Source organism: Neophocaena asiaeorientalis, unplaced genomic scaffold, assembly GCF_003031525.2.
Source record: "Neophocaena asiaeorientalis asiaeorientalis breed wild unplaced genomic scaffold, Neophocaena_asiaeorientalis_V1.1 scaffold116, whole genome shotgun sequence".
NCBI lineage: Eukaryota > Metazoa > Chordata > Mammalia > Artiodactyla > Phocoenidae > Neophocaena > Neophocaena asiaeorientalis.
Window position 1 is genome coordinate 10,199,110 of NW_020174561.1, and position 25,488 is coordinate 10,224,597.

At 38.8% G+C, this 25,488-nt stretch overlaps 1 protein-coding gene across 2 annotated transcripts in view; it reads right to left on the reverse strand.

The window, feature by feature from the left end:
• Window positions 1-5,131, reverse strand: part of MDFIC (MyoD family inhibitor domain containing) — a 95,125-nt gene extending 89,994 nt beyond the window's left edge. The window contains exons 1-2 of one of the 2 annotated variants that reach the window (XM_024757840.1): window positions 4,675-5,131; window positions 4,221-4,409 (exon numbers count right to left, since the gene is read on the reverse strand). In XM_024757840.1, coding sequence (XP_024613608.1) covers window positions 4,221-4,305 — 85 coding nt within the window. In that variant the 5' untranslated portion in view covers window positions 4,306-4,409; window positions 4,675-5,131. The remainder of the gene's footprint in view (window positions 1-4,220; window positions 4,410-4,674) is intronic. The other variant, XM_024757841.1, reaches the window with a different exon arrangement.
• Between the last annotated feature and the right edge of the window lie 20,357 nt (window positions 5,132-25,488).

Consider the following 25,488-nt stretch of genomic DNA (forward strand, 5'->3'; position numbering starts at 1 on the left):
ATGGCATGTCTTTCTACAGATAAAAGCCTCTAAAAACAATGATTCTCAACTAGAGATAAAGAGCACCTGGAGCTTGTTAAAAATGCAGATTCTTGAGTCTTACTCTCAAGATGCTGATTCTGTAACTCTGGAGTGGAGCCAAAGATGTCAGTAGCCTTGAGAGACTAGGATAGCAAGTCAACACCATCGACATTCTGGGCCAGATAATTCTTTGTTGCGAGGCGCTGCCCTGTCCTGTGTGTTGTCAGTTGTTTAGCGTTATCCCTGGCCTCCACCCACTACATCCCCGGAGCAGCTACCCCCACCCCTGTTACGACCACCAAACATGTCTTGAGAGGTTGCCAAATGTCTCCTGAAAGGCACTATTGTCCCCGATTGAGGACCAGAGATAGAAGCTGCCCAAAGATGACACACTTTGAGAAATGCCACTCTTAATCAAAAGGATAAAACGATATGATAAAAGTTGAAGAATATGGATATTACGAGCATACGTGGTATAATTGAAATAAACAGGCTTCCCATACAGGAAACCTGATTAGCCACTATAAATTCCTGACAAATCAGCTAAGCTTCTAAGTCAAAGCTCTTCTTGTGTAATTTCAACTTGAACATCTTCTCCCTAGCTTCTATTTTAAATTATTTTTAATTAACTTTACTGGCATTTTGCATCCTGCTATGAAAAGTCCGCCTAATAGTCTCAGAGGACTCTCCCAAGAGAGAAGAGTGCATTAAATCACACATTATCACATTAAAGAATATTCCAGCACACAGGCCAAAAGTCTAAATCTTGGCAAATGCAATGGGGGAGGGAGGGGGGCTGCAGGGGCCGGAACAGGCTCAAGCGATTCGCAGTATCCAAAGCTGATTATCTTCAATTCATCCATCCACAGGAAAAAAAGCTGTATTCATTCTCTACTTCAACCACATTTACCACAAAACACCCTGATTTCTACTGTGTATGAGACCTTGGGCAAGTCACTTAAAGTCTCTGGACATCTCTTCTAGAAAGTGAGCCAGTTAGACTAAGTTATTTCTAAAGATCCTTCTAGTTACAAGTCACAAATATGGAAGCACTTAATCAAAAGACTCTTTCAACCACGTGGATTCGAATAACTTTTGCACAAAAAAGCAAATACCTATCAGGATTGATAACACAATGAATTTTAAGATGCTTGATCCAAAAAAGAAAAAAAATGAGAATTAGGTGAACCCCCTATACAAAAGCCATTCTCTCTTAAAACAAAAATAAGTTTGGCCCAAACTGTCCTTCACTTATCGAGACACTTATACACGTACTTTGCTTGAGAAGGCAAATCAAGTCAATCTTTCAGAAGTTCGTCATAAACAGGGAAATGGTTTTTAAATCACAGGTTTACTTCCTATTTTCTATAATAGAGATCACAAATCAGCTGCATACAGGCCATTTCCAGCCTGCAGGTGTGGTTGTTTTGTTTGGCCTGGATAAAAACTGAATTTAATTAGTTGCCAACTTTTAAAAAGGGTGCAATGATACATAAAACTCCCTATTTCCAGTATCTCTTGAAATACCAGAAGATATTAACCCAAATGGCAACAATGAGCTGGACCTGAGAAGTACCGTCTCCTGGGCCTGCGCTCTACAGTTGTCCCCAGTCCCCACTGCTCCCTACCTTCCCACACCCATTCTGGTTCCCTCTGACAGCCTGGGGCATATGAGCTTAAGTCCTTGATCTGTAACAATTTTCAGAATGCACAAATAAGATGTTTCATGCTTTCAGAGCAATAGAACTGTGCTTGCAGAATCACAGCCAAAGGGGAGAAGCTCTAAAGAGAGAGAGCTATGCTCTCGATACGAAAAACTTTCACAACTATGAATGCTGATAAGGAGAATGCACTACACTGTAGGTGTCTAACTAACCATCTGAAAGAATGTAGAAATTCTAGATTTGATGGGGAGTTCAGAAGAATGTAGAAATTCTAGATTTGATGGGGAGTTCAGACTAGAGACCCCCTAAAATTACTTTCATCTTTAATTTTTTATGCCTTTGGTTAGTAGTACAGATAGGGCCTCGCAACACAGTAATATCTGTATAGATTATACCGCATGTCTTTATGTGATATAATATGTATATGTATGCACATACATATTAATACACATATATATTGTACTTTGTTCGCAGGGGAAGACTTGATCTTATCCTCCCCCTTCATGAAAAGACATTTTCTGTTAACTTTCATAGAACATTCCATTTTTCTCACTGATTTTAATATATAAAATTGTAAAATTAGGTTTCTATTAACTAAGCAGGCTTATCTTACCAGAGTACTATTCAACTATTATTCTGAAAAGATGATCAATAACCCAAGGACAGAAGGATGAGGATGAAAGAACTCGAGCAAGAGCTTAAGAGAAGAATGGCTCGCGGGCAAAGGTTCTTCACTAACGTCTTTACCAATAAAACCACCCTAACCATGGCGGCTACGTCTTGAAGCTTTCTCCCTACCCACTTGCTCCAAAACTTTTTTTTCTTTCAGCTTATGAAATCTGCTTGTTTGAGACACAATCTTTTAACAAGATTCTGAGGATTTTCTTTTTTAAAAACTCAACTTTATATTACATTTACAATTAAATTGATGCCTACTTAGAGGATGTGGTGAGTCAAAGTTAAACTACTAAAAAAAAAAAAAAATGTTGCTGAGGTTAAGTCAATTTTCAGGTAAAACATAACCCGAGAGTTTCCACACTGATAATGTGTTGTATGCAGTCCACATTCTCCTTCAGACCATTCTAGATTCTGGCTTCTTAAAGTCAGATCATGTGATACCTTACAGCATTACATCTGTACAGTGCATTATCACTGCAACTCCTACTGACTTAAAAAATGTGTATTATTAAAGTTGGACATTGTAGATATCACTAGTTCTAAATCAATTGTTTTTCTAGTGTGTTTGCGGTTGATTTTTGACATAAGCATTTGTTAACAATAGTGATGAACATCTCAAGTGTGAACCTAAACATCCCATCAAGGAGTTGATATGACTACTGAGGGCATGCCTAATGACAAGGAAATGATTGCCTTGGCAATACAGTGTGAGGAACATGGGCTGCTTCTGGGAAAACGTGTTTATCGTTCTAGTTCTGATTTTCTGATTTTCTCTGTTTAGAAAAAATGACTCACTGTTTAGAAGCAAAAAAAAACAATGATAAACATAATTCAATTTCACAGCCCTTGAATTCCACATTTTAATTTAGTCATGCATGTTTTCTGCTCTTACCTATTGTGGGTTTGACACTCACTTCTTCTTTTCCACTTTTTACTGCCTTAACAAAAAGAATCCCAAAAAGCTCATTACGTTATTGCTAAAGGGGGTGGGGGCGGGGGGCATGGATCAGATAGGCTTAAAATCAAGAGAAAAAGTAAAATAGGTTTTGGAGCCCTGGAAAATTATTTAGTTTGTATCAGTGTCAGAACTCTTTAAATCAGAACCACCCTAAGAGGAAAATACATCAGGAGATTAGGATCCTTGCTCTCTGTCACCAATGAAAACCTGAAGTATGTTACCTTCAAGAGAAAAAAGATACTGTTTGACTTGTTAATAAGCTTATTGTGGAATTTTCCCAGAAACAGAAGTATTTTCTTTACAGGCTGAATGTGTTTACGCTTTGGAGGAACACAAAGAGCTAATTCATCCTTGAAAAGCATTTCTTTTGAAGCCTGTGTATTTCAAAACAACAACAGTTATTGAAAACGTATGCCATGAGCCATCCCAAAGCAACTGGTCACAGAAACCTGGATTATCAGAGTTGCAGACGAGCCCACAAGAAACAGGAAGATGAAGGGAGAGTGCAGGCTTGTTCAGAAAGCAGCGGCAGTCCTTGATCTGATGAACGCACAGAACTGAAGAGAAGTAATGGGGAAGCGCTTCAGAGCCCACACTGTCGGGTCTTAGGCCCTGAAATGCATATGCTTAAGAAAGAAGCGATCCTGTTTCTCCGCAGCCAAAGGAAGAGGGGGAGCGGAGGGACCAACGGATCCCGCCCTCTTATCCGGTTGTTGATCTAGGGCTGCAGTGCTGGGGAACTTGCTTGAGTAATGCTAACTATGCAAAAGTTCACAAGGACGAGGTTGGCTCGGTCCTCGCACCAATTCCCCACACACAGACCCCAAGCAGTAAATGTGCGAACACATTTTAAAATGCAACAATGACAAAGGAGCTTGCAACTTGCAAGCGACACTCACCCTGGGCCGCGTCGCCCAGCCGGCCACCACCCGCCTCGGCCCCGAGCTGGGGCCCGGGAGCGGGGTCTTCACCCGCCCCGGACATGGGCCGCTTCACGGAACCCTCGCCGCGCCTCCGCCTAGCTCGCCGCCCTGCGGGGCGGACACACTAAGGGCTCGGAGATGTTGGGTGCAGGCAACTGACCGCTTCTGGCGGGGATTAAAAAAAAAAGTGTTTTGAGAGAAGAGCACACCACCCCTGCAGGACATTCCCTCCCCCTCTGCTTCCCTCCCCCAAACCCCACCCCGGGGAAGTTTTGACTTGAAACCCGGGAGGAAAACTGTTACCCAGCAAGTTGACAGCAGTGAGTCCTAGGGGGTCGAAGGGGGGCGGGGGTACCCAAGGGGGAGAGGCTGGGAGATCGGATGTGGGATCAGAACCCATCCTCCTCCCGCCCGGGGGACCGCCACCTACCTCGGCATCCCCCCAACTCACTCAAAGCCCCTTCCTCCTCCTCCTCTTCCGCCTCGGAAAGTTAGCGAGGCTCCGGCAGGGGCCGTGGGTCGCGCTGTCCCGACGGCGGCCACCCCTGGGTGTCCCTCCCCTCCTCCCTCCCGCTCAGCGCACACCGCAGTGGCGGCAACGGCGGCAGCAGCCGCTCCTCTGCTCGGCGCTCTCCGCCTCCTCTTTCCAGCTAGCTCAGCCCCGCTGGCTCCCCTCCGAGCGGGGATCTCTCCCCTCTGCCTCTCTTTCCCCCTTACAGCGCGCCTATACTCCAGAAACACTTCTCCCTCTGTGGCTCCTTTTCAGCATATCCGGGTCGGGGAGGCCTCGAACTCTTGGCTCTCGGCCCCGAGGCTGGGGGCGGCGCGACCCGGGCTCGGCCGCAGGCTCCCTAGCGCCCGGCTCTGTCTGGGTCAGAAGGCCAAAGCCCTACAGGGCTGGCGCTGGGGAGGATGGGGGGCAGGGGGGACACCCTGGCTGCCCCAGAGTGCCCCCCACCCAGAGAGTCACCGCATTCCCTCTCCCTACTCCTCTTCCCAGCCCTGCCTCAGACCCACTGACATTCAGGGGATGCCCTGAGGAAAGTAGAAGCCTTTAGGGTGAACAATGCAAAATGAAAAAAGTATCAGACTTTCCTGGTGGAATACAGTAAGGGTGGTTTTGAAACCTTGACCCCTAGCTGAGTGTTTAATCTCTGACCCTAAAGTAACCTTTATTCTGTTTTTCAGTTCTTTCTTTCTTTGTATTGGTCAAACAGGATCCCGGATAAGGAAAAACCTTTTGCAGTTGCATGAAGACCCTGGAGGCATCCAGGCAAGCAAGGGTGACACCCTTGAGGATGCACTGGCCCAGGGCCTCAGGCCCAGTCTATTACAGGAGGAATGCCTCCCCCACAGATGACTTCTGTGGTGAGATAAACTTGTGGTCGGAAGTAAAAAGCTGATCAACTCTCCATTTATAAAGGAGATGTTCCAATTGCAATTTAATCTGATGAGCCAAGAATAACAAGTATAAAATAATTTGCAGATGTAAAGTATTTCTGATAACTTTTGCTCTTTATTTCATTGTGAATGAAATGCAAAATTTGTAGAAAGCTAGAACAAACTCATTGTCTGACTTTCCAGGACAAGAGTAATGACAATAATGTTCTCAAAATTGGAGAAAATGTACATTGGATACATCTTCCTTCTAGGGTATCAATAATATCCCAGGAATTTCATATCTTCAAAACACCAACTGGAATTGATCCCAATTGACTGAGAAGTCCTATTTCTTACCTTTAAAGAATTGGTGCAACCAAATTTACTTTCAATTAAACCTGAAAAACACAGCCTTTGAAGTCTCTGCTGACAGTTATTCAGACCATATCCTGCCCCAAAAGACGAATGACATTTTGCCCAACGACCTGTGACTAACAAATGCCTTTTTTTTTTTTTTTTTTAATTTAGAGATTTCAGGAATGGTATGTATAAAAGTGCCTTAACTCTCTGAAAACTTGTCTGGGGGCCTGGACTATTTGGAATCTGCTTGATGAAAACAGATCAATTCTGATCTGCATTACATTAGAGAGCAAACATTTGAGGAAGCTTCACGCCTAGATACTATTTTATCCCTATTTTATATATTGCTTTGCCTTTTTAAAAAATGTACCCTCACTAAGATGTTAAACTCCACGAATATTTAAGAAATTACAGCACTCTTCTAGAAAGTCATAGTCAGCGGTAAATATTTGTTAATTAAATTTCACACAGTACTTAATGTTGCACACATGGTAGGTGATTCAATAAATACTCCTTGAATTAAATTTAAATATCTTACTCTTTAACAGTGAAGAAATAAGATTCAAATAAAAATATTAGGAACAGGGGTGGGATAGGGAGGGTGGGAGGGAGGGAGACGCAAGAGGGAAGAGATATGGGAACATATGTATAACTGATTCATTTTGTAATAAAGCAGAAACTAACACCCATTGTAAAGCAATTATACCCCAATAAAGATGTTAAAAAAAATATTAGGAACAAATGAGAGGCTGTGTGGTAGAATCACCAAGACAGTCAAATGCTATATTTTTCTCAGCAAAACTTTGAGCAAGTTAGTCAATCTCTCTATGCCTTGGTTGCTTCATAAGTGAGAATGATAAAAGAAGCTCTTCACAGGGTCCCATAAGGACTAAATAAGATAATTTTCAGAAGGACATCAGCTATGAGGAAAGGTATCAAAACTATTAACTATTATTATTCAGCAGAAGCATTTTGATGGGTAGTGTTGAACATGGCATAATGACTATATCACAAGGGTCACATCAAAATACCAGGTAACCATGCCTGGTATACACGTGCAATCTATACTTGACACAAATTATCTCAAAGACTTCTGACATCAGCCCTACCAGTACCTTGCCAGGATTACACTGCTAGGATTTATGGCTCAAGTCTGTCTGACTGAAAGCCTATCTTGTGTCTTTAGGTAAACTCAGGTCTGCCTTCTAGGAGCACCTAGAAGTCCATAAGATTAGTATTTGATAAACCAGCAATTAAGTGTGGGCTCCTAAGTGTTCCCCAGGCTGTCCATTTACCCCATCCTTTGCTGTATTTCTGTCTTTCTGACTCATCACTTAGCCTGGTTCCTGAAGAGCACTCCAGTGACCTAATCCTCTCATTCTTTTATTCAACAAATATGTATGGAAGTGGGAGGCACTGTCATGGGTGCTGGGGATGCAGCAGTGAAGATGATCAACATGGCCACTGCCTTCATGGAACTCAGTCTAGAAGGAGATATGGACACACAACCACTCAACAACAGTCACTGAATGGGATGGCAGGGAAAGTTCTGGAATGCCATGGTAATTCTTTTTTGCAGGGAGATACAGTCTGGTCTAGGAATCAGGGAAAAGTTTCTGGAAAAACTTATGTCTCTCCTGGAAGCAGAAGAAGAAATTGATAAGAGAAAAGACCGGTCTAGGCAGTGTGGGTGGAAGTGCAGAGGTTTGAGGGCAGCCTAGCATCAATGAAGAACTGAAAGAAGTCCAGTATAAGAAGATAACCCAATGTGAGGGGGAGAGAGATGGAAGCCGGAGAGAAGAGTAGAGGTCTTAGCAACTCTGAACAAGGAGGATATATTTTCCAAATTTCTATTTATAAAAGGAACCCTGGTATAATATGTAAAATGATTTGGAGGCACTGAGATTGGAGCTCGGAAGTCCAATTAGGAGGCAAGGGATGATGACAGAAGTGGGAATGGAGCCAAATAGGCTGAGATAAAGGATAAGGAAGCTAGAGGAATCAAGGATGACTTCCAGTTTTCTGCATCTTGATGAATGGGGGTAATACTACCTACAGAGATGGAAACATTCAGGAGAAGCAGGTTTGGGGAAAAGCTGCTGAGTTAGTCATGTGGATGATGTAGTGTCTGAGAAACCTGTGAAATGGTTCATTGGAACCATGCAGTAGGCTGCTGGATAGGTGTCTGGAATACAAGCACATAGATGGTATTTACTGGCAAGGAGGTCATGAGTACCCAAGGTGGGCATGCTGTGTAAGAACAGAAGGCCTAAAACACAGCTATGCCCTGAAACTCAATCCAAATGTGTGCTTACTGGCCCCTCTCCGTTTCTCCACACCATTCTCAATGCGATAATACTTTTATCTGACTAGCTTCGAGAATCACCATTATTTAGTACTACTTCTGCCTGTGCCCCTCCACCAGCCCAGATGCCCCAGGTGTATCACCTGATGGTCCTGATTAAACCGGATTTGATCATGTCTAAAACTCCAGTCATCTTGATAGATGGAAACCTTCCCCGGGGACCAGCCTTCCTTTAGAATTAAATACCCTAGCCCTGGCTCAAAGCCCTCTGCCACTGAAATCCCAATGTGCCTTACAACCATTCCTGCCTAGTGACGTACACACTGATGATGATGCAATAATAAGTAAACACGTTGTGAAAGAGATCTGACATGAGCCAAGCAAATGAAATGAACTAATTAAAAGGATTGATAAAGCATCCTCGTGGACTACCACATCTTCATCACTCAGTCAACATTCAAACATTTATTGTGCACCTATTATATTCTAGGCCACATGTTAGTTCCTGAGATTTTTTTTTTTTTTAGTTTGATTTAATGTATTGAAAAGCAGCTAAATTACTTTTCAGTTGGGTAGAGGCCTATCTGCCTAGCAAACGTCCAAGTCACTATCTTTGCATAGTTATCTAAGCCAGAGGTCTACAACTGGGGTGTGCTATTATGCATACTTCCCAGGGGGTAGACAAGACAATTCTCTGGAATGTGAGGAGGAAACAGTAGAATGAGTATTTATATTTGTTTTTTTGTCATCATTTGTCATTTCAATTCTCAAGTATGTTTTAAAACTTATACAAAGTATTAGTACAAAAGTATGTATAATTTATAAATAAATATAAATTAGGGGTTCACGCTTAAAAGTATTTTACTGCTTCCTTGGTTAAAATATGATTTAAATGCTTTATATCATTTAAGGTACATTCAGTCAGTACATTCACCCAGATTGTACCAAGGTTAGTTTTTCTACAAAACATATATACCTACCTCATTTAGGTAGAAGCATGACTTTAGCAATCCCCAAACCCAAGGACATATAAACATACAAACTGAGTCTCTTAGTACCCTCAGGTAACCTCCATAACCTTCACATAATGCCAACACAACGGCCATCGACTTTCTCAAATTCTAATCATTTTTTTTGGTGCACATATACTTTTCAACCAACTTTATTTTCTATTGTTTTACCTCACAGAAGATTTAGGGCACAGGGGCTTTGAGGAAAAGAGATTAGCTCAGGGAGCTATTAGGTCAGAAAAAAGTGACAGCAGAAGAAATGACAGCTGACAGGGAAGATACAGGGAAATAAACACGTCATAACAATGCCTTTGTGAATTCAACTCAGTGAAAGGGACTGTTCCTAATGAGGGCCTGAGTCATTAAGGAAGGATTCAGTTACGTTAGCGCTGCATTCCGTTTTTTAAGGAGGCAGGTGAGTATTTTTACATTTAAGGAAAAATTCCACCAAAAAAAAAAAGTTCACATAAGAAAATGTTGCTACTTGAAAGAACTTTCACAGGATTACACTTTTATAGCTGCCAGGGAAATGAGCACTCATGATTCTAGGCCAACTTGCTGTGACTGTATTTCTCCACCTTCTGGTGCCCTGTTTGAAGAGGAGAGGTCAAGTGGACAGATTTCTGGAATTCCATCCTTACTTCAAATAGAGCACTTTGTTCTTTTTCTCCATAATGCATAGGTCCTTCCCTTAAATTTAACTGAGAAAACTGGTTCTTCCACTTTTTGAACATTTGAAAACTGCCGAAAGGCCCAACTCCTTCATTCAACATATAAAGAAATATAAAGACATAAAGTTCATTCATTAGGTTCAACAAACATACACTTAGAATCTACTGTATGCCAAACCATATGCTGGGCATCAGAAGTTCAAAGATAGAGGAAAGACTGGCAGCTCAGAATGTATGTGTGAGGGAAGAGATGGGCAGAGAGCAGAGTGGGAGAGGGCCATTCACGTCAATAATGACTGTACAGCAGGAACTTGAAGGCAGCAGCGCCTAACTGCTCGAGCGTGGGCGGGGAGAGCCAGGGGATGTTTCAGAAAGAAGAAGATACCAAGCTGAGTACTGCTGATGAGTAAAAGTTTGCCTGTCAAAATGCTTAGGGAATTCCAGACTGAAGAGATACTGCCTACAAAGCACAGAAGTGTGAAAGCCCCAGAGAAGTTAAATGACTCGGCAAAGGTCCTTTGGTAGGTTTGCTATAGAGCTAAGTTTCTAAACATCCAGGCTTCTTGCTCTGATTGATTATCTCGATAAGCCGCGTAAATGAATCCATCACTTCTAAGTGATGGTGAAGTTAGGGCATATCTGATCTTCCATTCAGGAGTTCCAACGATTTTCTGTTGTGAATGTGTGACCAAAGAATGCAGCATAGAATCTCCTGTTGCTGAATTAGCTTGACTTGTCCTTCCTACCAAGCTCTCAGTTAGTGTCCCTTTCGGTTGTCTGACTCCTCTGGCCTGGGGCACTGGCCTTCAGGTATTTCCTTGCTGTCACTGTACTTTCCTGCTTGTGTTTTGAAGGAATGGAGGGAGAGGTTAAGGCAGCCAGTGGCACATGTCAGAGAACAAGTGGAGTGAAGGTAGAAATGGAAATGTGCTTCTATCGTATGCAGCCAACAAGAAGGTACATAGATAGTGAACCTGGATATATAAGGTTAGTAAGTACAAGAGGTCTTTGAAAATGACGACTGATGTGCTGAACTCACAATTAGAAATCATTTTAGCATGATGATCCAGACAAAGATATTTGAAGTAATGTAGAAGATGAGGATTCTTTTGTCACCATGGTCCCTAAACTCGTTTATAGTCTCAGGTAAAGAGGAACTTTCAACTCTGGGATTTAAACCAATGCCTCTATTTCTCCAAATTTTCTGTTAAGAGATAGATGCTAAATAAAAAAATGCTGGATTACAGATTGATTATATTGTTCATTCAATCCTGAGACCTATAATCTACTCTGGGAAAAAGGCAAAGCTTTCTCGAATATTCTCCCACCTCCCATTATTCTCCTCCCTCCTACTTTGAACAGTCCCTCCTCCCCAGGCACCTGGATCCCCATTCTATTCTCTTGCTGACCCAGGTTTCCGACCTTAAACACAAAGATATTAGTAACTCATATTCCTCCTAATTCTAGGAGCAACAAACCTGTTCCCATGTTCATAGTCCCCCTAAAATGTATCCAGGCCCATAAAGGGACCTAGGTTATTTGCTGCCACGTTGTTTTGGTGGCAGGGAGCTGGAGTCAACCTGGGCAGCCATCCCTGGGGGAGCAAGCAGTTGATGGCGTGGTTGCAGAGCATGTGCGTTGTGTAGCTACTAGAAGAAACAGATTATACGCACGTGTCAGCCACAGAACGGATCTTTAAACATTGTACTTAGTGAAAGGAATAAGGAACAATGTGATTTTAGCACAGCACCAATTAATAATTAAAATTATATACACACAAAACAACAGAGCACAGTTTATAAGAACGCACACAAGAAAAAGGACTTACATACACATCTTAGAATGGTAATGGGAGGAAGGAAAAGAGCGAAGAATAGGAATCAGGGGATATGGGGATATAAGTCTATGTATAGCTGATTCACTTTGTTGTACAGCAGGAAATAACACCATGTAAAGCAATTATACTCCAATAAGTATGTTTAAGAAAAAAGAATAGGAATCAGAGAGAACATATAGAGGCAGATAAGCATACATATAAGAAAAGGGACTTGGACAGACCATGATAATGTGCCATGTACCAAGGGGCTGATAAACTCAATTCTTTGCTCTAGAGGTCCAAAACCATGACACCTATTACTGCCAATAATAAATAAATAAATAAATAATAAAGTAATAATAATCTACCAAACAAAAATTCAAGCAAGTCTTATTACCAGGCAATGCAATAAAATGACAAGAAATGAAGATGTTATAGGATATGTATTGAAAGAGGCGTATCTTACATATATCTCTAAAATCACTACAGAGCTGATTACCTAATTTATCTGTGTTAAAGATAACACAGCAACACCAGAACACTTTGGTTACAACAGCCCATCTATACAAAGCCATATTTTCTTACTCACTCTCATATAGACTGTTGTAGTCTGCTGGTATTGGCCCCTAAAAAGATATGCCCACATCCTAATCCCCAGAACCTGTGAATGTTACATTACTTGGTTAACTTGGTTAAAGGGCCTTTGCAGACATAATTATTTTGAAATGAAGAGATCATTCTGGATCATCCAGGTAGGCCCTCACGTCAACAGCAGGTGTGATGGTTAATTTTAGGTGTCAACTTGACTAAGTCAGGGAATGCCCACATAGCTGGTTAAATATTACTTCTGGGTGTGTCTATGAGGGTGTTTCTGGAAGAGATAAGCATTTGAATTAGTGGACTGATTCAAGCAGATGAGCCTCCCCAATGTGGATGGACATCATCCAAAACTTTCAAGGCCTGAAAAGGACAAAAAGGTAGAGGAAGATGGGATTCACGCTCTGCCTGTTTGAGCTCGAATATCAATCTTCTGTCACCTTTGGGACTCTTAGTTCTCAAGATTTCAGTCTCAAACTAGAATCTGTGCTCGTAGCTCTCTGGCTCTCAACCTTCAAACTACTCCACATGCTTTCCTGGGTCTCCAGCATGCAGATGGCAGATCCCGGGACTTCTCAGCCTCTATTTGATACTTTACAATAAGTCATATATATCTCCTATTGGTTCTGTTTTTCTGGAGAATCCTAATACAGCAAGTGCCCTTATAACAGACACACAGACAAGAGAAGGCACTATGAAGATGGATGCAGGGATTGGAGTTAGGTGGCCACAAGCTAAGGAAGGTGGTAATTATCAGATACTAAAAGAGTCATGGCTCAGATCCTCGCCCTGAGCCTCCAGAAGAAATACAGCCCTGTAAACACCTTGATTTCAGACTTCTGAAACTGTGAGAATACATTTTTGTTGCTTTAAGTCACCAAGTTTGGGGTAATTTGTTACAGTAGCCACAGAAAAACTAATACAACTTTTAGAAAAAAGTGAAATTGAAGCTCTTTAGGCCCAGTGAACTATTAATTATTTGATGTTTGCTATTCGCTCACTATCAAAGGGAAAAGCAATCTACTCTGAATCCCTGAAGGGACTCAACTCTTTTATCAAAAGCCTTTTCCAGGTTGACATAGGTCCAATACCTCCAGAGGTAGAGCCCATCTCTTATAATTAATTATAACGACTATCATATACCAAGTCCTTTAAAATTTACACATTCTTTACCATGCATCCTCAATTTTATCTTAGGGATAACCCTTTCTGATATGTATTAAATGTACAATATTATAATCCCCATTCTATAAAAATAAGGAAACAACGTTTGAGAGAGGTTCAACGGAGAACAATTAAGTAGTAAGTTGAAAAGCTCAGACTGTAACCGAAATCCTCATGTAATTATTCATCAGATATTTATTGAATATAAGCTCTACCCCAGGTCTCCAGTTAGGTCCTGGCAGCATTTTTTTTTTTTTAAATCAACTACAAGATGTCAAATACTCTGCTAAACACTGGAATAAAATGAAAAGTGAAACACGTGTCCTGCTCTTCACAAAGTTTTAGTCTTAGGATAGGTAGACTTTAGTCAAATAATCACACATATAAGTATCTAAGTACAAATAGTTGTTAGTAAAGAACAATGGCATGCTGTGAGTGTGTGTAAGAGGGGCATAGAATTAGAGACAAAGCCTCTGCTCTAAAAGAACTTAAAAGTAGAGTAAGGGAATGGATCAAGTAAAGAGAAGAATAAAATATAATGAGATTCATACTTTGAAGTAGGAATTGGGCCCTATGATGGGACACAAGAGGCAGCAACAAACCCAATCCTAAGAGAGAGGAGTCTGAAGAATGAAATGGGTTTGGAGAAGAGCCTGGATGAGAAGGACTTAACCATAGATAGGAAGGTGAGGAGGAAAGAGAAAGGAAGCAGCAAGTGCAAAGTTACAGGAGAAGGTGAAGTGGGCATTCAGAGAACTCTAAACCTTATACCTGTTCTACCGCATTTCTTACAACATGTACGCCTATATCAAATTAGGATCTCAGTTATACATTCCAGAAGTTTTTAATTCTTCTCAGAATTCTATTAGAGGGATTTCTAGACTGAGTTTTCTCCTCTCTAACAATGAGACTGTTTATTAAATTTCCCCCAGGTGATCAAACAAAAACCCATTTGAAGTATGATGAAGATGCTATTGGCTATGTGGTGCTGGCAAAAATTCACATGACATGTACAGCACCGGGAACTCTACTCAATGCTCTGTAATGGCTTACATGGGAAAAGAATCTAAAAAAGAGTGGATGTATGTATATATATAACGGGTTCACTTTGCTGTACACCTGAAACTTACACAACCTTGTAAATCAACTATACCCCAAAAAAATTTTAAAAGAAATCCACCTGACAGCCACACAAAAAAAAGAAGAGTATGCTTAGAAGGCTCACTTGTATTTACACCATAAACTGCACCACCAATACTACCAAAAGTAGAATAATCTTGCCCTACAGTGTTGCTGGAATATGACATTGGCTGGAGTCCTTCGGTGTCATCTGTCTCTTTTCATCTTAGAGTCTTTACTTTTTAGACTCTGAAGAACTATCTCCTGGGTCTCTCTGTAATCAAGAAGGCCGTACTTGGAAATCCCACTAATAAGTTAAAGTGAATCTGTTAAACAAAAAAGAGGGAATGGTGCTTATAAAAGGTATGATTATAAAATAGTTTGAAAGTAAAAGGAAACCTCTGAATCATGTAAAACATAATCATTAAGGCCAAAGATGATAAGAAAGGTAAGGTTGAAACAAACCATAACAAAATGAAATCATGACACTTAAAATTGCTGGAATAACATTAGAATATCTCATTTAGTCTGCACTGAGACCAGAGTGCTCTCTCCTTAGATACCAGCTGACGGACATTGTCTGTGATCATTCGGCACTACAGACACTAAACCTCTTTCATAACCAGAAGGAAGCAACTTCTTAGGACCTTTTTTTTTTTCCTGATAAATTAATCCTTGGAGAGAGCCTGGGATTTTCTTAGCATCACTATTTAAAAGCCATTAAAAAAACTGAATATAATTCCCAAATTTAGCAAAACTACCTTAGAAACGAAGCTATGGAATATTCTTAAATAACTCAAATTATGATTCTGATGTTTAGTTCAGCATAAAGAAGTTAAGTCACTCCCTTCTTGGGCTCTGCTAAAGTCATACTTTCCAAGACTCACAGGTTCTTAAGTCAAGGAGCCACGTATGTTCCCCGTGCCCCTCACTCGAATCAGGATAGACAACGGGGCAAGGTGGGAAAGAGAAGACTTTCAATTAGAGAATTTGAAACCTTAATCCAAGAGAAAGATAAAAACTATAGTAAAACAACCAGCAGTTTGAAATATTTCCCTAGTTGTCTTTGACCCAGGTCAACAGATACATTAAAAACTGCACTCTTTAAGCAAGATGAAATGAAAGAAATCCATTTTTTTGGTCTTTGACAAGCTTAACATCATTCTTTTGGTTTGTTAAAATTTCTCCAAAAAGTGATAACCTCTACGTATAAGAATCTTGCTTCCTCTACTTATAAGCATCTTGCTACTTACAAGAATCTTGCTTCTGTATGATACAGAAGCTTGATTCAAATATACCAGTAAAAATTTTTACATGTCTATGTGTATTTAGTTTAGTGTATTCAGTAGAAGATCAATGGTAATTTCAAAATATTGAAGTTTTTTTCTGATATTAGAAATAATTTTGAATCATTTTGTTTCTCTAGCTATTTTAAATGAATAATAATAGTGTGCTTAATAAATTTTTAAAAATCAGTATTTTAGAAAGACACCTTTAAATTTAAATAATTATTTTTGATAGTTTAGGATGAGTTCTGTCATTGAAATATCAAGCCAATAAGTAATCAACTGTTTAAACAATCAAGTTATAGCTACCATATTATAAAAAGTATAAGGACTTCCTTGGCGGTACAATGATGAAGACTCCACACTTCCAATGCAGGGGGCGCAGGTTTGATCCCTGGTCAGGGAACTAAGATCCTACATGTCGTGCAGCATTGCCAAAAAAATTATACCAGGCACAAATTTATATTTCTGAAAATGACTGGTTGACTAGCAAAATTGAATTAAAATAATTATTTAAACCATATTCCCTTTAATACTTTACAAATTGTAATGCAAATTTAATAACATAACTTTGAAAGATTACTTCATTATCTTGTCAATGTTTGTATTATGCACTTAGAACTATACACTATGAAAGTATATTTAACGATTGTTATATTTTATGTTTAGCATCATGTGAATTTCTCAATATTATTAAATAATATAACATGCATACTGAATACCAGAAAATACAACTTTCTATAAAATATTACCTCACACTTAGTATCCCCTATGCTAGACACCTTAGTAAGTGTCTTGGCAGGCAGCAATCTAAGATGACCTTCAGTTATCCTCACCTTCTATGTAGTCCCTTTCCTTGAGTATGGGCTGGACCAAGTGACTTGCTTGCAATGAGCAGAATAAGGCAAAAGTGATGTTATACACCTTCCATGATTAGGTTACAAAGCCTGAAAATTCCATCGTGCTAGCACCTTCTCTCTCTCTCCCTCTCCCCTCTATGACAAGAAACTGAGGGTGACCCTCAGCAAGAAGTCCCTGAAGAACCAAATCCTGCAAAATATTGTGAGTGACCTTAGAAGCAGATCTGCCCCCACTTGAGCCTTCAGATGAGACCGCAGCCCAAGCTGTCACTTGCTTTCAGCCTGTGAGAGACTCTGAAGCAGAGAACCCAGCTAAGCCTTGCCTAGATTCATTACACAAACCATGAGATGATAAATGGGTGTTGTTTTAAGCCAATAACTTTGGGGGTAATTTGTAACGAAGCAGTAGATAACTAACACAATCATTTAGCTTTTTTTTTTCTCTTTCTAAATCTACAGAGTACAAAAGAACACCATTCAGAACTATAAAGAGAGAGTTGAAGTCTTGGCAATTGCCTTAGTGCCCAGCACTTAAGCTGATGTTTCAGGATCATTGTTTGTTTGCTTCTTAATGCAAATAAACACAAGAGTTGCCCTTCAGCCAAAGGGTAAATGTGTGCCTATTGTGTTAGTGTCTGAATTTTTTCTATCATACCTATAGGTAAATAAGTGAATTCTTCTACCTCCCTAAAGCATCAGATATTCTGACATTTTAAACTGAGATATATAATATGCAATAAAATGCACAGATTATACATGCTTAATTTGATGTTTTAACAACTGGGTATATCTATGTAGCCATCACCCAAAACAAGCTACAGAATATTTCCATCCTTCTAGAAATATTCTTCCTGCCTTTTTCCTGTTATTATTCCTCCTCACTGATTGCTACCCACCTCATCAACTATCTAATTTCTATTGACATGGATTAGTTTTGGCTTCATCTGGATTTCACAATAATGGATTTAGACACTGTATTTTGTTCTGTCTGGGTTATCTTAGTTTAACATTATAATTTTCATAGCCATCCATATTGTTGCCTGTGTCAGTCGTTTCTTCTTTATAATTACTGAGAATTCTTTCATTTATGTGGATATACCACAATTTATTTATCCACTCAACTGCTGATGGATATTTGGGTTATTTGAAGTTTTGCCTATTATGAATAAATCTATTATGAACATTTGAATACAAGTCTGTGTGTACATATATCTTTATTTGTCTTGGGTAAATACCTGGGAGTGGGATACCTGGGTAAGCATATATAGCTAACTTTATGAAAAACTGCCAAAGAGTTCTTCAACGAACTTATATCATTGTACAATCCAATAAGCAATACAGAGTAATTCCATTTGCTCAGCATCTTTGGTAACATCTCATGTTGTCAGCATTTTAAAAAATTTTAACCATTGTAGTAGGTAAAAGTGGTGTCTCATTGTGATATTAATTTGAATTTCTCTGCTCATCAATGAGGTTGTATGTTTTTCATGTATTAACCATTTACGTATCTTGCCCATTTTTATACTGAGTTGCTTGAATTTGTTACTCTGCATGTACGTGTGTGTCTGTGTAATTATGTTCTGGGTACAAGTCCCTTTTTAGATATATTTGCTGTAACTTTTTTCCCCAGAGAACAGCTTGTCTATTCATATTATTGATGGAGCCTTTCGATGGAGCCAAAATATTAAATTTTGTTTGTTTGGTTTTTGGGTTTTGGGGTTTTCTTGCGGTACGTGGGCCTCTCACTGTTGTGGCCTCTCCCGTTGCGGAGCACAGGCTCCGGACGCGCAGGCTCAGCGGCCATGGCTCACGGGCCCAGCCACTCCGTGGCATGTGGGATCTTCCTGGACCGGGGCACGAACCCGTGTCCCCTGCATTGGCAGGTGGACTCTCAACCACTGTGCCACCAGGGAAACCCCAAAATATTAAATTTTGATAATGTTCAATTTATTGTTTTTAAAGTGTTATGGTTTGTGTTTATTGCAACCTGTCCAAGAAATTTTTGCCTACTTTGAGGTTGCAAAGGTGGGTTTCTATGCTTTAAGAAGTTTTATGGTTCTGAGTTTTAAATTTATGTCTACTATCTATTTCAAATTCTTCTTTTTGTGTATAGAGTGAAAGAGTGATCTTGATTCACTTTTTTTCATATTGATATCCAATTGTTCCAGCACAATTTGTTGAAAAGATTTTCCTTTCCACATTCAGCTAATTTGCCAGTTTCATTAAAAATCAAATGACCATAAATCTGTCAGTCTCTTTCTGGGCTCTCTATTCTGTTCCATCAACTTGTTTTCCTGGCGTTACCCAGATACTACACTATAGCTGCAGTTTTTATCTTAGGTCTAGAAATCATATGTACATGTCCTCCAACAGTGTTCCTTGTAAAAATTGGTTTGATTTTAAATCATCTGAATTACCGTATACATTTAAGAATAACCTGTCATATATCTTGAAAATAACCTGCTGAAATTTTGAAAAAGATTTCATGGAATCTATAAACTAGTATAGGAAGAATGAACATCATAACAATATTGAGTCTCTCAATCAACAACAATGGTATTTCTCTCCATTTAGTCGTTTTCCTTAATATCATTGATGTTTATAATTTGAATGTAAAGGTCTTACACATGTTTTGTTAGATTTATTCCTAAGTGTTTTTGTCAAGAACTATGATCTTTCTGAAGTTTTACCCTACTTGCAAGCTAACAAGTCATCCTATCACAGTTACCTGGGTGGTGGCATAAGACAGTTGAGTTATGGCTCAGAAACAAAAGACAGTTTAGTACTCACAGAGATAGCACAAGCCAGAGTATCAGCACTTGCACCACGTCCCCAAACCCCAGCTCCTATGGGATGATGCAAAAAAGTTCTTGTGATAACTGCACAAGCTTAGAGACCTAAACATTTTATAATAAACAGTAAGCAAGCCTACCCTCTGCTCTGTAGGGAGCCACTATCTCTGTCTTCCAATGTTTTTTGTGACACGAGCACACTTGAAAAGATGGTCCAGAACAAAGACAGGCAGTGTCTGCACTGGTGAGACATGCAGAAATGAGAGAAACGAAGAGAGAATTGTCTCCCAACAATATTACCTTTTTTTGATGCCATTTTAAATGGAATTTAAAATTTTCAATTTCCCATTGTTCATTAGTATCATGTAGATAAATAACTGATTAAAATGTAGTAAAAAAAAAAAGTAATAAGACAATGATCAAAGTTTTCCAAACTACTTTAAAGTTAAGAAACATACTTCTGGAAAATCATTCATTAAAGGAAGAAATCAAAAGTGAGATTGTGAACTTACTAGAACACAAATTAAGAACATTTTGACTCTAAATCTAGAAAATATAGGAAAAGCTGTATTCAGAGGGCAATGTGTAGGCTTAAATGCCTTTATTAATAAAATTAAAAGATAAAGAATTGTTCATTTTAAGGAACTTTAAAGACGACAAATATTTTAAGCTATTAGACTTAAATAAAGATAAACTAACAATTTTTTAAAAGATAGAAACGATAAATCCAATGATAAAGTGGTCTTAAAAATCACCTACTGACTTTACTATTCATGAGAATAAAAGGAAATGGCTTCAGTAAGTGATTTTTAAGACCACGTTCTCTAAAAATTCCAAATTCTATAACTTCTACTCATGAATATTCAGAATTAGAAACCTGTTCTGTTCTTCTTTTATCCTCCAATTTGTAACATATGGTAGGTGTATGTTTGTGTGTATCAGTTCTGTTGCTGCAAGTTACCCCCAAATTTAGCAGATTAAAAATAATATTATTTAATAGTTTCTGTAAGTTAGGAAACTAGGAATGGTTTAACTTGATCCTCTGGCTCTGGGTCTTTCAAAAGGTCTCAGTCATCTCAAGGACCCACTGGGAAGGATCCACTTCCTAGCTTAGTCATGAGACTGATGACAGAATTCAGTTCCTTGTGGGCTGTTGGACTAATGTGTCAGTTCCTCGTGTGCTATCTACTACAGCCCTTACAAGATTCCTTGCTAGTTGGACCTCTTCATAGAATATCTCACAACATGGCACTTAGCTTCATCAAAGCCAGCAAGCAAGAGGGCAAGAGAGTACCAGCAAGACAGAGGGTGCTAGCAAGATAGAAGACATGGTCTTTTGTCACCTAGTTCTATTGATTAAAAGCAAGTTACTAGGTCCAGCCCACACTAAATGGAAGTTGATTACATGAGGGAGTGAATACCAAGAGGTAGAGCTCATTGTGAACCATGTCAAAAGCTTCCTACCACAGTGTGTTTAGGCATAATAACATTTCTCTAGTGTTTTCCCCATGCACATATTCAAAGACTCTAAAGCACTATAGTTAGAAAATACAATGCCAAGTATCTATTTCCCAAACCTGTATTTTATTTAACAACCTTCCTGAAGTATAATTGTGTGTGTGTGTGTGTGTGTGTGTGTGTGTGTTCTAAGAAATCTTTGCCTGTACTGAGGTTACAGATTTTCTGTTTTACCTTATGTCAATTTTGGTAATTTGTATTTATGTTAGTTAATTTTCTTGGCAAAAAGTCATACTTAACATTCTTTTGTTATCCTTTTAATATCTGTAGGAGATGCCATGACCATCCATTACTCAGTCTTGATCTGTGTCTCCATCCCTCCCCACCTCCCCTTTATTTCCTTTATATACTATCTAGTAGATGACCAATTTTGTTGATTGTGTCAAAGAACCAGCTTTTGGCTTTTAGGTTTTCCCTATTGCTTGTTTGTTTCATTGAATTCTACTCTTACCTTTTTCTTTTTTCTATACATGTTGTATGCTGGATATTGTGAGTGTTATGTTGTGGAGACTAGATACCTTTATATTCCTTTAAAGAGTGTTGTTATTTTTGTCTTGGCAGGTAATTAACTTGATTTGATTTTCAAACTGAAAACTCTGCTTCATCTATGGCATCTCAAATTTCAGTTTAATTTTTGGTCCTTATGTATTCTTCAGGGACTGGGGCAGAATTTATACATAGAACCTGAGATTACCCTTCTCTGGCTATTTTCAGGGCTACTTGTGATTTTCATATAGCAGTGGCCACCTTGAGCTGTCTCCTGATTCCTTAGACCAAAAATACCATGGGTTTTCTATTGGAGATTCAACTTTTTGCCCTTAATCCAAAGCTTGCAAAACCCAGAAACTCAGACCATGCCATTTCTTTCATTCAAGTTTAGACTCCCCCCCTAAAATTTCTTAGCTTTTGTCCTTTGCCTTTATCCATAGCCTTCAGGTAGTTGGTTTTTTGTTTGTTTGGTTTTTTTTGTATTTTCTCCAAAACTGATAGCTCTACTCTGTGGGAGGATCAGCTTCCCAGGAGTTTATTCCCCCATAAGGGTAGCAAAACCACCAAACCTATACTTCGGTCAATGGAACACAGGTGCAAATATCTTCTAAGCATTTAATCTTATTAAAATGTGAGTTGTATTATCCAATCTAAATCATTTTCTTTGTTTATGGATGAGCTAATGTTTTGGAAAAAAAATATCAACATCACATTGTGTAGAATCAGTGGACTCATAAAGGCTTGCTAAGTTTGTGGTACACATTTAATATGTATTCAGACTTTACTGTAATGTGTCTTTTTTTGTTTCTTCAGTATTTTCAGTGAGTATTAATACAACCATATATTCCGCCTTTTGGACCCTCACCATAGGACCCTTTTGAACTTATACATGTGTCTATTTTTCTTCATACATATTCAGAGCATATCTTATAACATTTCCTTGGGAACCATTATCCATGTACACTGTGAATGCATATTAACAGTAGAATATATTTGCACAATATGAATTTATCATATTGAATGCATAGCAAATTTTTGTAAATAGTTATAATATTCAAAGCTATTGACTTACTTAAACAATACTTGCTATTCTACCATTCCTTAAATGTTATTTCTAAGTTTTGTAGCAGAAAATAATAGAAAACCTAGGTTTTCAAAGGACTACATAACCAAAAAGTTTTAAACAACATTCTTTCTGCTGATATCATCAACAGAACACAGTCTATATAGGTCAAAGAATTAGCAATTATAGTTATAATGAACATATTTTCATTGTGCCCATTGCTTAGCTCTTTTCCTTTTCTTTGCTTTTTTTTTTTTTTGCAGTACGCGGGCCTCTCACTGTTGTGGCCTCTCCCATTGCGGAGCATAGGCTCCGGACGCGCAGGCTCAGCGGCCATGGCTCACAGGCCTAGCCGCTCTGCGGCATGTGGGATCTTCCCGGACCGGGGCACGAACCCGTATCCCCTGCATCAGCAGGCGGACTCTCAACCACTGCGCCACCAGGGACGCCCACTTAGCTCTTATTTTTAAAGGCCTGTAATAGATGCAAAATTTGAATAAACTACTGAAATTCCCCCAACTCTGCAAGATGTAAATAAAATTAAACTTACAGCCTTTTAACAAATCATATGGTATGATAATTTCTGGATTCTTTTAGTTGATGAAAAACTACCTAGCCTCATAATATAAACCCAATATGTCATTTACTTTCCTGATGAATCTTTGAAGGTCAGCTAGTCACCAAGTAAATAAAAGCAATATGATCTGTGAGTTTTTGTGTGATTTTAAATACCTTGGATAGTGTTGCAGGGCCATAAGCTAAATGACTTTATGTAGCTGAGAAATTCAAGAGCTCTCTAGAAAAGAATATTTTAGGTCCCATTAGAAAAATGGAATCAATTTTCACAATGGCACAAAATGAAGGAGAGAGACCTCTCCACTCAGGAAGTGTGTTAATAAGAGCATGAATTCTAAGACATCTTGTCAGGAGACTCCAATTATGTACAGTGTGCCAAAGTAACTTCATAATCTAAATAATGTTGCTTCAGCCAGTAATCAACATGTTCATAATATGCACTCATGTAATTAACATCAAAGGCCTAAATAGCAAATGCCTAATTCTTTAACACTTTATCAACTGCAAAATAAAAGTGTCATGTCATTCAAAAAGAAGGCATTCTCTTAAATGCAAAACTTTACATTTATAGAGAATTAGCTTTTTCTTCAACATGGTGATCAGATGAGTATAAAAATTATTAAAATTATAAAAAGTATCTGTGGGGCTTCCCTGGTGGCGCAGTGGTTGAGAGTCCGCCTGCTGATGCAGGGGACATGGGTTCGTGCCCCGGTCCAGGAAGATCCCACATGCCGCAGAGCGGCTAGGCCCGTGAGCCATGGCCACTGAGCCTGTGCATCCAGAGGCTGCTCTCCGCAGTGGGAGAGGCCACAACAGTGAGAGGCCTGCGTACCGCAAAAAAAAAAAAAAAAAAGCATCTGTGGAAATAAATAGTGAAAATACTTAGAGAGTGGTGCCCACTCTCACCATGTTTATTCAACATTAATATTAGAACTCCTAGCCAGAGCAATTAGGCAAGAAAGAAACAAAAGGCACTCAAGTTAGAAAGGAAGAAGTCAAAATGTCACTACTTGCAGATGACCTGATAGTATATATAGAAAACGCTAAAGACTATCAAAAAATGTTAGAATAAATCAATGAATTTGGTAAAATTCAACTTTGGTAAAGTTGTAGGATACAAATTCCACATACAAATATCCATTGTGTGTCTATTACTAATAATGACCAGAAAGAGATATTAAGAAAAAAATCCCATTTATAATTACATCAAAAATAATAAAATACCTAGGAATAAGTTTAACTAAGATGTGAAAGACCTATACACTGGAAACTATAAGACATTGATAAGGCATTGAAACACAAAAATTTATTCCATGCTCATGGATTGAAAGAATTGATATTGTAAAACATCCATACTACCCGAAGTAATCTACAGATTCAAGGCGATCCCTATCAAAATGCCAATAGTATTTTTCACAGAAATAGAACAATCGTAAAATTTGTATGGAACCACAAAAGACCCCAAATAGCCAATACAATCTTGAGAAAGAACAAAGGTGGAGGCATCAAGCTTTCTGATTTCAAATGATATTACAAAGCTATAGTGATCAAAATAGGATGACATTGGTATAAAAATACTCATATATCAAAGGAACAGAAGACAGAGCCCAGAAATAACCCATGCATATGTAGTCAATCAATTAACAATAACAGAACCAAGAATATACAATGGAGAAAGGACAGTCTCTTCATAAATACTGCTGAGAAAACTGGACAGCCAAATGCAAAAGAATGAAAATGGACCACTATCTTACACCATACACAAAAATCAACTCAACATGGATAAAGAATATGTGGTATGCACACAATGGAATACTACTCATCCATAAAAAAGAATGAAATAATGCCATTTGCAGCAACATGGATGGACCTAGAGATTATCATACTAAGTGAAGCAAGTCAGAGAAAGACAAATATCATATCATGTCACTTATATGTGAAATCTAAAATATGAAACGAACAAATGAGCAAATGAACATATTTACAAAACAGAAACAGACTTGCAGACATCAAAAACAAGTTTATGGTTACCAAAGGGGAAAGGAGGTGGTGGAGGGATAAATTAGGAGGTTGGGATTAACATATACACACTACTATATATAAGATAGATAACCAATAATGTCCTACCATATAGTACAGGGAACTATATTCAATATCCTGTAATAAACTATAATCGAAAAAATATGAAAAATTCAAAGAAAATATTTGCAAATCATATATCTGACAAGGAGTTACTAT